Source organism: Thalassophryne amazonica, chromosome 10 (assembly GCF_902500255.1).
Source record: "Thalassophryne amazonica chromosome 10, fThaAma1.1, whole genome shotgun sequence".
NCBI classification, from domain to species: domain Eukaryota; kingdom Metazoa; phylum Chordata; class Actinopteri; order Batrachoidiformes; family Batrachoididae; genus Thalassophryne; species Thalassophryne amazonica.
In genome coordinates, this window is record NC_047112.1 from 42,926,692 (window position 1) to 42,939,523 (window position 12,832).

Genomic DNA, 12,832 nt, shown 5'->3' on the forward strand with positions numbered 1-12,832 from the left:
ATATTAATATGTATGGGTACGATAAGAGAAAGCTCTATGACCTGCAGACTTCTTATTCACCCTAGGGACACAAAGCAGTCCTGCACCCTGAGAATGAAAAGCCCGGGCCGGTACGTAAGGTTTAATTAGGTCAGCTAGGTAGGGAGGTGCCAGTCCGTGAACAATTTTATAGAGTGGTAGCAGAACCTTAAAATCTGATCTCACTGGGACAGGAAGCCAGTGAAGGGATGCCAAAATGGGTGTAATGTGGTTGAACTTTCTGCTTCGTGTCAAAAGTCTGGCTACAGCATTTTGAACCAATTGGTGAGCCCTAATGCTGGACTGTGGTAATCCAGAAAATAGAACATTGCAGTAGTCCAATCTGGAATAGATAAATTCATGGATCAGGGTCTCAGCATCAGCCATAGACAGGATGGGACGAATCTTCGCTATATTTCGCAGGTGGAAAAAAGCAGTCTTCATAATGTTTTTAATGTGGAGGTCAAAGGACAATGTAGGATCAAAAATGACCCCAAGGTTCCTCACTTTGTCAGTCTGATGTATGACACACGAGCCTAGGTTAAGCGTTAGCTGGTCAAATTGATACCGATGTCTCACTGGACCAACAACCATCATTTCAGTCTTATCAGAGTTTAAAAGGAGGAAGTTTGTAGACATCCAACTTCTCACTGATGCAAGGCAATCTTCTAAGGATTTTATATGAACAAGATTACCAGCAGTTATCGGCATGTATAACTGAGTATCATCAGCATAGCAGTGAAAGGTAATCCCAAAATGCCGCAATATGTGCCCAAGGGGTGCTATATAAAAGGAGAAAAGCAGGGGGCCTAAGACGGACCCCTGTGGAACCCCAAATTTCATGTCACTAAGGTTAGAGGTAGTGTTACTGTACAAAAACACAGTGAGAACGACTGGGTCAAGTATGACGTCAGCCATGCAAGGGCACTCCCAGTAGTCCCAAAATGATTTTTCAGCCTATCAAGTAGAATATGATGATTCACGGTATCAATGCAAGCACTGAGATCTAACAGCACTAGAACTGTAGTGGTTCTGGTGCTGTTAGATCTCAGCACCACAACCAGATCTGTTCTGGTGCTGTTTTGGGTTTTGAAGGTCCGGGTTAATGGACACTGGGACACTGACATATGCAATTTTGAGGAAAAGAGGTGGTATGTTGTTAAGCTACTTCTCCAAGGGTTGCAATGGATAGAAAAATTATATGATTACCAAAGGATAGAAAAAGGTCTGTGGCTTTGCATCTGACTTTTGTTTTGACCTTGACACTCAAATTACATTGATGCAGGGCATCAAAATAGTTGCTAAAATCTCAAACAGACGTACGCTAGCAACACCAAATAAATCTAAAATCGTTACAGAGACAAAGAACATTTTGGAATATATGCATTCATCATAGTCACTATCTGGGTAGCATGGTGGATTTGTGGTTCACACTAGATGGTTGTGAGATCACTTCCCATCCGGTCCGTTCTGTGTAGAGTTTGCATGTTCTCCCCGTATTTGTGTTAGTGACCGCTGGGATAGCCTCCAGCTCCCCTGTGACTGTTCATTGGAATAAACAGGTATAGAAAATGAATGAATAATAGCCACCATTGTAGATTTATTACATCTTGCACACACTGATAATCAGAGTAATATTTTGTCCACTCACATTAGTAGTGTTTGAGTTTGCTTGTACACATCTAACATTTAGTGAAATTTTAACTAATTTTAAAAATTGAATTTTCAATACACTTAAAATTTTTAAGAGGTTCCCTTTGTGTTACAGCAATACTACATATTACACTTGTGTCTCAACATGGGTAAAGCTGTTTTCAACTTATGTCTCCACAGAGCCAACTCTACATGCATTTGACCAACTACTCAGTCAACAAACACAATGAAAACTTTGAACGAGATGAGACAGTGGACAAAGGCAGCAAAAGGTCCATCAGCTGGTTCACAGAGTTCCTCCGCACCAATGACTATGATGTGACCAAGTTCTGGGGAGACGTCTCTGTACGTGGGCCATTTACCTAAACATATACACCGTGCACCTGGAAAGTATTCACAGTGCTTCACTTTTTCTACATTTTGTTATGTTATAGCCTTATTTAAAAATGGGTTAAATTAAATTTTTTCCTCAACCTTCTACACACAATACCCCATAATGACCATGTGAAAAATGTTTTTTTTTTTTAGATGATTGCAGATTTATTAAAAATAAAAAGAAATCACGTGTACATAAGTATTCACTGCCTTTGCCATGAAGTACAAATTGAGCTTAGGTGCATCCTGTTTCCACTGATCATCCTTGAGATGTTTCTACAGCTTAATTGGAGTCCACCTGGGGTAAATTCAGTTGATTGGACATGATTTGGACAGACAGGATTGTCTCGAGGCACAATTCTGGGAAAGGGTGCAGAAAACATTTCTGCTGCTTTGAAGTTCCCAAAGAGCACAGTGGCCTCCATCATTTGTAAATGGAAGAAGTTCAGATCCACCAGGACTCTGGCTGCCTATATCCGGAAGAAGGGCCTTAGTCAAGGAGGTGATCAAGAACCTGGTGGTCACTCTGTCAGAGTGCCAGCATTCCTCTGTGGAGAGAGGAGAACCTTCCAGAAGGACAACCATCTATGCAGCATCCACTAGCAGGCATGTATGATGAGTTGCCAGACGGAAGCCACTCCTTAGTAAAAGGCACATGGCAGCCTGCCTGGAGTTTGCCAAAAGGCACAAGGACTCTCAGACCATGAGAAACAAAATTCTCTGGTCTGATGAGACAAAGATTGAACTCTTTGGTGTGAATGCCAGGCATCATATTTGGAGGAAACCAGGCACCATCCCTACAGTGAAGCATGGTGGTGGCAGTATCATGCTGTGGGGATGTTTTTCAGTGGCAGGAACTGAGAGACTTGTCAGGATTGCGGGAAAGCTAAATGCAGCAATGTACAGAGACATCCTGGATGAAAATCTGCTCCAGAACGCTCTTGAGCTCAGACTGGGGCGACAGTTCATCTTTCAGCAGGACAGTGACCCCTAAGCACACAGCCAAGATATCAAAAGAGTGGCTTCAGGACAACTCTGTGAATATTCTTGAGTGGCCCAGCCAGAGCCCAGACCTGAATCCGATTGAACATCTCTGGAGAGATCTGAAAATGGCTGTATGCTGATGCTTCCCATCCAGCCTGATGGAGTTTTGAGAGGTGCTGCAAAGAGAAATGAGCAAAACTACCCAAAGATAGGTGCACCAAGCTTGTGGCATCATACAGTTAGAATTTTGAGGGGAAATGAATTTACTCCATTTGGAATAACACTGTAACATAACAAAAATGAGGAAAAAGTGAAGCGCTGTGAATATTTTCTGGATGCACTGTATGCAAGAATACATACTTACATGTTGTTGTCTTTTTGGCTGCATCTGTTTTTGCTTGGCGTCACCACATCTTTATGTTGATTTGATACAAATTTTAAATGATGCAACTCCCGATGTACATGAAGATTGGGGCAAGAGCACTACCACTGTTCCAAAGTGCCCTATTCAGGTATACTTGCATAAGGCCAGGTCCACAAGCATGCTAGGATATAGCCAGGTCCATAGGTATTTTGACAGTGACATCATTTTTTAGCATTGTTTCTGTACACCACCACAGTGGAGATGAAATGAATGTCAATAAGTGCTTGGAGTGTCAGCTTTCATCTTTAGTTCAAGGGGTTCATCAAAAATACCCGATTAAGCATTTAGGAATTACAGCCAGTTTTGTTTTTTCCTTCCTATCCGGTTGTTAAGCGCTGACGTAACGCATCACGTGATAAATCTGTTTCCAGGTCCAAAGACCTCCAAGTTTACAAAGTTACATCTGTTTGATCCTTTTAAGGATTTACAGTTTAAGTTTAGTTTGTGTTTACATAGTGCGCAAACCTCCTTCCCTCCCTTCTCTGCCTCCACCTCCGTTAACCGCATTCGTCTGATTCTGTGGTCAGAACACTTAATAAAACTTTTTTTTTCTTTTACTGTACATATTTTATTATGCACAGGTAAAATATACATGTCCATCCATCCATCCATCCATCCATCCATTTTCTTCCGCTTATCCTAGGTTGGGTCGCAGGGGCAGCAGCTCAAGCAAAGCCGCCCAGACCTCCCAATCCACACACATCTCCCTCAGCTCCTCCGGGGGAACTCCGAGGCATTCCCAAGCCAGCTGAGAGACGTAGTCCCTCCAGCGTGATCTGGGTCTTCCCCGGGGCCTCCTCCTGATGGGACGTGCCCATAACACCTATCCAGCGAGGTGTCCAGGGGGCATCCGAAAAAGATGCCCAAGCCACCTCAGCTGGCTCCTTTCGACATGGAGGAGCAGCGGCTCAACTCCGAGCTCCCCCCGAGTGACATTCACAATTTACAATGACAATATACATGTCTGTTTGTTAATAAAAAATTATTTATTAAAATAAACAGGACGTTAAAGTGCAAACTTCACTTTCTCCCCGAACGACATGAACAGGAAGCAGTCGCAGCTTGCAGCAACTCCCATTGAAGATAATGGAAAAACAACCTGAACGTCTGACATTTTTATATAAAACAAATGCAGTAACAACGTCTAAAAACCCAGTTAATATACCCAGGAGAGTTTTAGGCACAATATACAAAGAGTTTTATGTTGTGATGTTAATGCTGTTGTCCGTGTGCAACGGTGTAAGTGCAGCCTGATCAGATCGTCTCAGTGCCGTTCTCAATGTTAATAACAGCGCGCCTTTTTTGTTTGGAGCCGGAAGTTGAAAATCACATGATGCATTACGTCACACTTAACAACGAATATCAGAGGACACCATTTGCCCAAAATAACATAATTCTAAATATAAGGATTTAATTATCACTTTAACAAGCAGTTTTCTTTAGACAAGTCAGGGGATGTATGCAAGAACATTTCTAAGTCACTGAATATCTGTGGACATCATTCACATAAATCACGATGGCACTCTGTGGTCAATCTGTCTGGAGTAGGCAGTTTCCAAAAACTGAGTGATTTTGCAAGGAGACCAGTAAGGGAACCCACAAAACATATGCCTGCATGTCACTCATTAGAAAACAAACTGTGTATCCAAGAGCCCTTAAATCATGGTATATCAGACAGACTTCTGTTGCAGATTAATCTTGGAAGATGAGAACGGTGCACATTTTCTTCTTTCATCAAGCAACAGAAAAGTTGATTGCATTGATGTGTTTAATTTGCCTCCGCTTGACATTACGTCTCCTGTAATGCAACTAATGCGTATGCACACATCACATTGAAGTTGTGATGATGATGAATCCAGCAACCCTACTTCCACTGCTAACTAGCACATCTGATGAACAAAGTGCTGGATTGGCGCCAGCAAAGACTTGATGCGTTTTTGTTATGACAGTAATTCAGTGAGCTTCAGAACTTTGTTTAGCTCACGGATGACCTTGGTGGAAACATTATGCATGACGCTCAGTTCATCCAAACACGTTTAACTTGTTTATTTTGTAGGATGATGATCTATTTACATCTTGTTTTTGATTTGTCTGTATGTACGTACGTACGTGCGCGCGTGTGTGTGTGTGTGTGTGTATATATATATATATATATATATATATATATATATATATTATCATCATACTGCTCCATCCTTTCCCTTTTGTCATTGCTTTAATCCACTTTTTCTTATTCTTTTGTTTTTACGTATTCTGTAGCCCAGATTTGTTTAGATTCACTTTAATTTGATTTGTCTCTGGTTTATTTGCTGTCTCTTCATGCCCTGCTCTCTTTTTCCTCTATGCTTGGCTTTTTGTGCCTCTGTTTAGAGTCATTTGTGATGCGTGGTTCTTCAAACCTTGTTTCCTGTTTTACTGGCTGTCCTCTTGTCTCCTCAACTTTTTATCTGTCTGTCTGTTTCCTTCCACCTGGTTTCAGTTAAAGTGGCTTTTGACACCCTGGCCCCATTTACATCAGGGATTAAAATGTGTCTTGTGTCCAGATTGTAGATATGATTTTAATCTGATTACAAATGGGATTAATATGTGTCTCCGGTGACCACATTCAGATGAGAAAGTGATATCCGGCTCACAGGACACCAACTATGTTTAATGTGGGTTAAAATATAAACAAAAAGTCTCTAGGTGTGATATGGTGATTTTTGTTTTTTGATGTGAGCGAAGAAGAACTATTCTTCAAAAGATGGAATGCTGAAGATAAAGACAGAGGAAAATACTGCTGCAGCTCCATCTAATGTGGTCCAGACGATGATTTAAATATGGGAAACAATTGATTTTATTTGGGCAACACTGCAGACAGTGTTGCCCAGAATGCACCTGTGATCAGCCAGTTTGGTAAGTGGGTTACAGTAAAAAAAGAAATTGGTGACCATTTGGTACCAACCATGTAGTTGGTGTGTGTGAATTGGAAATGTGATCACAATGTGTCCCTGACCACCTCTGGAGGTAGTTTGGCCAATTGGTTTGCAATCCACCCTAAATGCATTTTGGGTACATTTACACCTGTACTTTCATGTGGTCAAACACTATCTAATTGCAATCTGATCACCAAATATGTATTTTAATAGCAGGTGTAAATGGGGTCAATGTTTCATAAGAACACAAACATGAAGAGGAAGAAGTAAGGCTCTGAGAACTATTGGTGGTAATGCTTATCCCCGGGTTCTGTAGCGTGAAGCAGGTGACTCTACGACTTTCCCTGGACATTGAGCCAGTCCATTCCAGGATACTTTCCCAGCCAAGGTTGGTACCCATCTACAGCTGGGTGGATTAGGACAGTGGAAATGATGTTTCTTGTACAAGGACACAGACAGGTAGCATGACTATGTAACAAGCCCAGGTTTACATATTGGTAGTCCAACTCCTTACCACAGTGAACGACCTGCTCTCTGTCATGAGAAAGGCTTTAGCTGTGTGGCTGGTTTGTGACTTTATCCTGTTGGTTTTCCTTCATCTCTTTCTTTCTTTTTTTTTTCGCTTTTTGTCTCTTAGTAACAGACCAGAGGGACTTTGTTGGATTCACACTGTTGTAGCCAGTGATGGACTGCCCATCTGGCATTTTGGCAAATACCAGAAGGGCTGCCCTGTGTCTGCAGGCTTGGGCCATGCAGAATGGACCATTGCTTCAATTCAAAAAAATAATATAAGAAATAACATCTTATGTCTTTCCATTCAAAAAGTTAATTTATCATGTAGTCACAAATATTTTTGCCATAGTTGCATCTTTTAATGAACACAATTCTGATTTCCGCAGAGTAGCCAGTGGAAAGGTCGTGAGGCCGGAGACCAGAAACTAGAAATTGAGTGCATGAAATATATTGTGAGAAAAGGGCCGCTGTCAGGCTAAAAGAAACGGAATTGAGATAAACAACTGTTCTGGGTGAAAAAAGGTACTAAATTTGTTGTGTGGGCCGCCCGAAGAGGAGGTACTGCTGGCTCAACGCCAGAGGGTGCCCTGCCTGTAGGCGGGCTTCAGGCACCAGAGGGCGCAGTCGCCGCCAGGAGCAACAGGAGCCCGGAGTTGACAGCTGTCATTCATCACCTCATCACACCTCACCCATAAAAGCCTGGAGAAGACACCACACCTCTGCCGAGAAATCGTCTGAATCGTTCAGGTAGACACTCAGCCGTAATATTGAATCAGCTAAGTTGTGACGTCTTTCACATCTGTACTGGTAGCTAATTTACCTTTTGAGTTTGCAGCTTCTCCACTGACTGCCGAGTCAAAGGGAGTGGTAAGAGGTGGCGTTCTCCACTCTTCGCTCTTATACTTGTGTAGTGGAGTCTGCACGGATAACCAGAGGAAGTAGTGGGATTGGGAGGTGGTGTTTTCTCCCTCCATCAGGAATACTCAGCTGACTGTTTTACTGGGTGTGTGCACACACACCCACTCTTGACTGTTTCTGTTTCCTGCCAGCAGTACCCGATCTGACAGCTGGAGACGGTGGCCACCTGGGGACTCAGGACTTGGCGGCTCTGGAGTGTTCCAGATCCGTTGGCGGTGGAAATCGTGTGGGTCCCGACTCTTCTCTGGACGGGCGTCTCATCCTTGAGCCTGCCCACACGACACCAACTTTATAATTGACCTTAGTATTGAATTGTATCTGTATCCGTTGTGCACATTTCACAACATTAAAATTGTTACTTCTTATTTCCATTGACCGTTCATTTACACCCCCTGTTGTGGGTCCGTGTCATTACACTTTTCACAACAGGATTTCTTGGCCAACGTCATGGATCCCGAGGGGTGTCAACCATCGAGTGAACCACCAATGGAAACGCGGGGTGCACGGGGGCCAGCAGGAGGCGTACTAGGTGAGCTGCAGCAAATCCTAACCGCCTTCACTGCTCGGTTGGACTTGGTAACCGAGCAGAACGTTATCCTCAATCGGAGGATGGAGGCTCTCACCGCTCAGGTGGAAGCGCACGCGCAGGGCGCTGCTGCGGCACCTCCTCCTGCTGCCCGAGGGCCTGATATTGATATTCCAGTGGCCGTTCAATGAACCCCCCCCCCCCCCCGTCCCCTGAAGCATACATAAGCCCTCCAGAGCCGTATGGAGGCTGTGTCGAGACGTGCGCTGACTTTTTAATGCAGTGTTCGCTCGTCTTTTCACAACGTCCGGTTATGTACGCGTCTGATGCTAGCAGGGTGGCTTATGTGGTAAATCTGCTTCGAGGAGAGGCACGCGCCTGGGCTACGGCGCTTTGGGAGCAGAACTCACGGCTCCTAACTACATACACTGGGTTTGTGTGGGAGTTCAAACAAGTGTTTGATCACCCCAATAGAGGCGAGACCGCTTCGAATGTGCTGCTGTCGATGAGACAGGGGCGTCGGAGCGCAGCCGAATATGCAGTCGACTTCCGCATCGCGGCAGCGAGGTCCGGCTGGAATAATGTTGCGCTCCGAGTCGCCTTCGTAAATGGACTGTCTCCGGTCCTGAAGGAGCATTTGCTGGCGAAGGATGAGCCGCAGGATTTCGATGGGCTTGTCGATCTAGTTATACGGCTAGACAACCGACTAGAGGAACATCGCCGGGAGCGAGGCGAGGGGTGTGGCTGGGCACGAGCAGTTCCTTTTCCTTCCGGGTCCGAACGGATGTCGCCGTCCCCCCGCTCCACTGCCAGAGCACTCCGTGAGGCGACAGCTCCCCCTGCTGACGAAGCTATGGACACGAGCAGGGCTAAAGTAAAATCAGAAAACAGACAACGGAGGCTGGCCCGTGGGGAGTGTTTTTTCTGCGGCTCGAGTGAGCATATACAGAGGAATTGCCCCAAACGGTCAAACTACAACGCCCGCCCTTAGAGACTGGGCTAAGGGTGGGCCATAACACTCACAAGGGGAAATTCCGCAAATCCGCACGAATCCCAGTTATGATCCTGAGTGGGGATCTAACCCTTCACGCCCCAGCACTGGTGGACAAGGGGTCAGAGGGGAATCTGCTGGATAGCAGATGGGCAAGGGAGGTGGGGCTCCCTCTGGTGGCCTTACCATAGCCATTGTCGGTACGGGCACTAGATGGCACTTTCCTCCCATTAATCACACACCAGACTCAGCCAGTAACATTGGTCGTGTCTGGGAATCACAGGGAGGAGATTGTGTTTTTGTGACACCTTCTACCTCCCGGGTGATTTTGGGTTTTCCTTGGATGCTAAAGCACAATCCCTGGATTGATTGGCCATCTGGGGTAATGACGCAGTGGAGCGAAACCTGCCACCGGGAGTGTTTAGGATCCTCGGTTCCACCCGGTGTAACGGCTAAGGAGGAGGTTTTAGTCCCCCCCAATCTTGCGGCGGTGCCGGCTGAGTACCATGATCTTGCTGACGTCTTCAGCAAGGATCTGGCGCTCACGCTGCCCCCGCACCGTCCGTATGATTGTGCTATTGATTTGATCCCGGGCGCTGAGTACCTGTCCAGCAGGTTGTACAACCTCTCACATCCGGAACGCGAATCAGTGGAGACCTACATCCGGTACTCTTTGGCTGCTGGGTTGATCTGGAACTCCACCTCCCCGATGGGAGCAGGTTTCTTTTTTGTGGGCAAGAAAGACGGCGGACTCTGTCCATGCATCGATTACAGAGGGCTGAATGAAATTACGGTTCGCAGTCAATACGCGTTACCTCTGTTGGATTCTGTGTTCACACCCCTGCATGGAGCCCAAATATTTACTAAATTGGATCTTAGGAATGCGTACCACCTGGTTCGGATCCGGAAGGGAGACGAGTGGAAGACAGCATTTAACACTCCCTTAGGTCACTTTGAGTACCTGGTCATGCCGTTTGGTCTCACAAACGCCCCCGCGACGTTCCAAGCATTGGTTAATGACGTCTTGCGGGACTTCCTGCATCGGTTCGTCTTCGTATATCTTGACGACATTCTCATCTTCTCCCCGGATCCTGAGACCCATGTCAAGCATGTACGTCAGGTCCTGCAGCGGTTGTTGGAGAACCGACTGTTTGTGAAGGGCGAGAAGTGTGAGTTCCACTGTACTTCTTTGTCCTTCCGGGGTTCATAATCTCCTCCAACTCCGTCACCCCTGATCCGGCCAAGGTTGCGGCGGTGAGAGATTGGCCCCAACCAACAAGCCGTAGGAAACAGTTCCTCGGTTTTGCAAACTTCTATCGGAGGTTCATTAAGGGCTACAGTCAGGTTGTTAGCCCCCTGACAGCCCTGACCTCCACTAAAGTTCCCTTCACCTGGTCGGACCGGTGCGAAGCCGCGTTTAAGGAGTTGAAACGTCGGTTCTTGACTGCACCCGTTCTGGTGCAGCCCGACCCCGATCACCAGTTCATAGTCGAAGTGGACGCCTCTGACTCAGGAATAGGAGCCGTGCTGTCCCAAAGCGGGGAGTCCGATAGAGTTCTCCATCCTTGTGCTTACTACTCCCGCAGGTTGACCCCGGCTGAAAGGAATTATGACGTCGGCAATCGGGAATTACTGGCGGTGAAAGAAGCTCTTGAGGAGTGGAGACACCTTCTGGAGGGAGCCACGGTTCCTTTCACAGTTTTCACGGACCATCGGAACCTGGAGTATATCCGGACCGCCAAGCGTCTGAATCCCAGGAAAGCCCGTTGGTCACTGTTCTTTGGTCGGTTTGACTTCCAGATCACGTATCGCCCCGGGACTAAAAACCAACGGTCCGATGCACTGTCCCGGGTGCCAGAGCTGTCGGATCCACCGGACACCATCATCCCTGAGTCCACTGTCGTCGCAACCCTCACCTGGGACGTGGAAAAGACTGTCCGGGAAGCCCTGACTCGACACCCGGACCCCGGAGATGGACCTGAAAACCGGCTGTACGTCCCACCAGAGGCCAGGGCTGCGGTCTTGGACTTCTGTCATGGTTCTCAGCTCTCCTGCCACCCGGGGGTGCGAAGAACCGTGGCAGTGGTCCGGCAGCGCTTCTGGTGGGCGTCGATGGAAACCGACGTCCGGGAGTACGTCCAGGCCTGTACCACCTGTGCCAGGGGCAAGGCAGTACATAAGAAGGCCCAAGGACTCCTCCAGCCACTGCCGGTGCTTCGTCGCCCCTGGTCTCACATAGGCCTGGACTTCGTCACGGGTCTCCCTGCATCGCAGGGTATGACGACCATCCTGACAATAGTGGACCGATTCTCCAAGGTGGCCCACTTCGTGGCCCTCCCGAAGCTCCTGACGGCCCAGGAGACTGCAGACCTCCTGGTCCACCACGTCATGCATCTACATGGTATCCCCACGAACATAGTCTCGGATCGTGGTCCCCAGTTCTCCTCGCAAGTCTGGAGGAGTTTCTGTAGGGAACTGGGGGCCACCGTGAGCCTTTCGTCCGTGTACCACCCTCAGACTAATGGACAGGCAGAGTTGGCGAACCAAGACCTAGAGCAGGCCCTGCGGTGTGTCACCTCCGCACACCCGACGGCCTGGAGTCAACATCTGGCCTGGATCGAATACACCCACAACAGTCAGGTATCCTCAGCGACCGGCCTCTCCCCCTTTGAGGCGTGTTTTGGGTACCAGCCCCCATTGTTCCCAGCCGTAGGGGGAGAGGTCGAGGTCCCCTCGGTCCAGGCCCACCTCAGAAGGTGCCGTCGGGTGTGGCGCACTGTCCGCTCTGCCCTTCTGAAAGCCCAGACGAGGGCTAAGGACCATGCAGACCGCCGGCGTACCCCGGCCCCTGCATACCAGCCTGGGCAGGAGGTTTGGCTGTCAACTAAGGACATCCCTCTGCAGGTGGACTCCCAAAAACTGAAGGACAGATATATCGGACCTTTTACAGTCACCAAAGTCCTCAGTCCAGCAGTTTTTCACGTGTCCCAGATTAAACCATGTCACTCCTCCAACCTCTGCACTCCCGGACCAGCGGCGCCTCCTGCCCGGATCATCGATGGAGAGCCTGCGTGGACCGTCCGCAGGCTTCTGGATGTTCGTCGACGGGGCCGGGGATTCCAATATCTGGTGGACTGGGAGGGGTACCCGAGGAACGCTCCTGGGTGAAGCGGAGCTTCATCCTGGACCCGGCCCTCCTGGCCGATTTCTACCAACGACATCCCGACAAGCCTGGTCGGGCGCCAGGAGGCGCCCGTTGAGGGGGGGGTCCTGTTGTGTGGGCCGCCCAAAGAGGAGGTACTGCTGGCCCAACGCCAGAAGGCTCCCTGCCTGAAGGCGGGCTTCAGGCACCAGAGGGCGCAGTCACCGCCAGGAGCACCAGGAGCCCGGAGTTGACAACTGTCATTCATCACCTCATCACACCTCACCCATAAAAGCCTGGAGAAGACACCACACCTCTGCCGAGAAATCATCTGAATCGTTCAGGTAGACACTCAGCCGTAATATTGAATCAG

The 12,832-nt window shown here is 47.9% G+C and overlaps 1 protein-coding gene across 1 annotated transcript in view; it reads left to right on the top strand.

The window, feature by feature from the left end:
- The window catches only part of ttll7 (tubulin tyrosine ligase-like family, member 7), a 243,320-nt gene that overhangs the window by 53,227 nt on the left and 177,261 nt on the right, over window positions 1–12,832 (top strand). Inside the window, exon 3 of the mRNA XM_034179159.1 lies at window positions 1,852–2,016. Within this exon, the coding sequence (XP_034035050.1) occupies window positions 1,852–2,016 (165 nt within the window). The remainder of the gene's footprint in view (window positions 1–1,851; window positions 2,017–12,832) is intronic.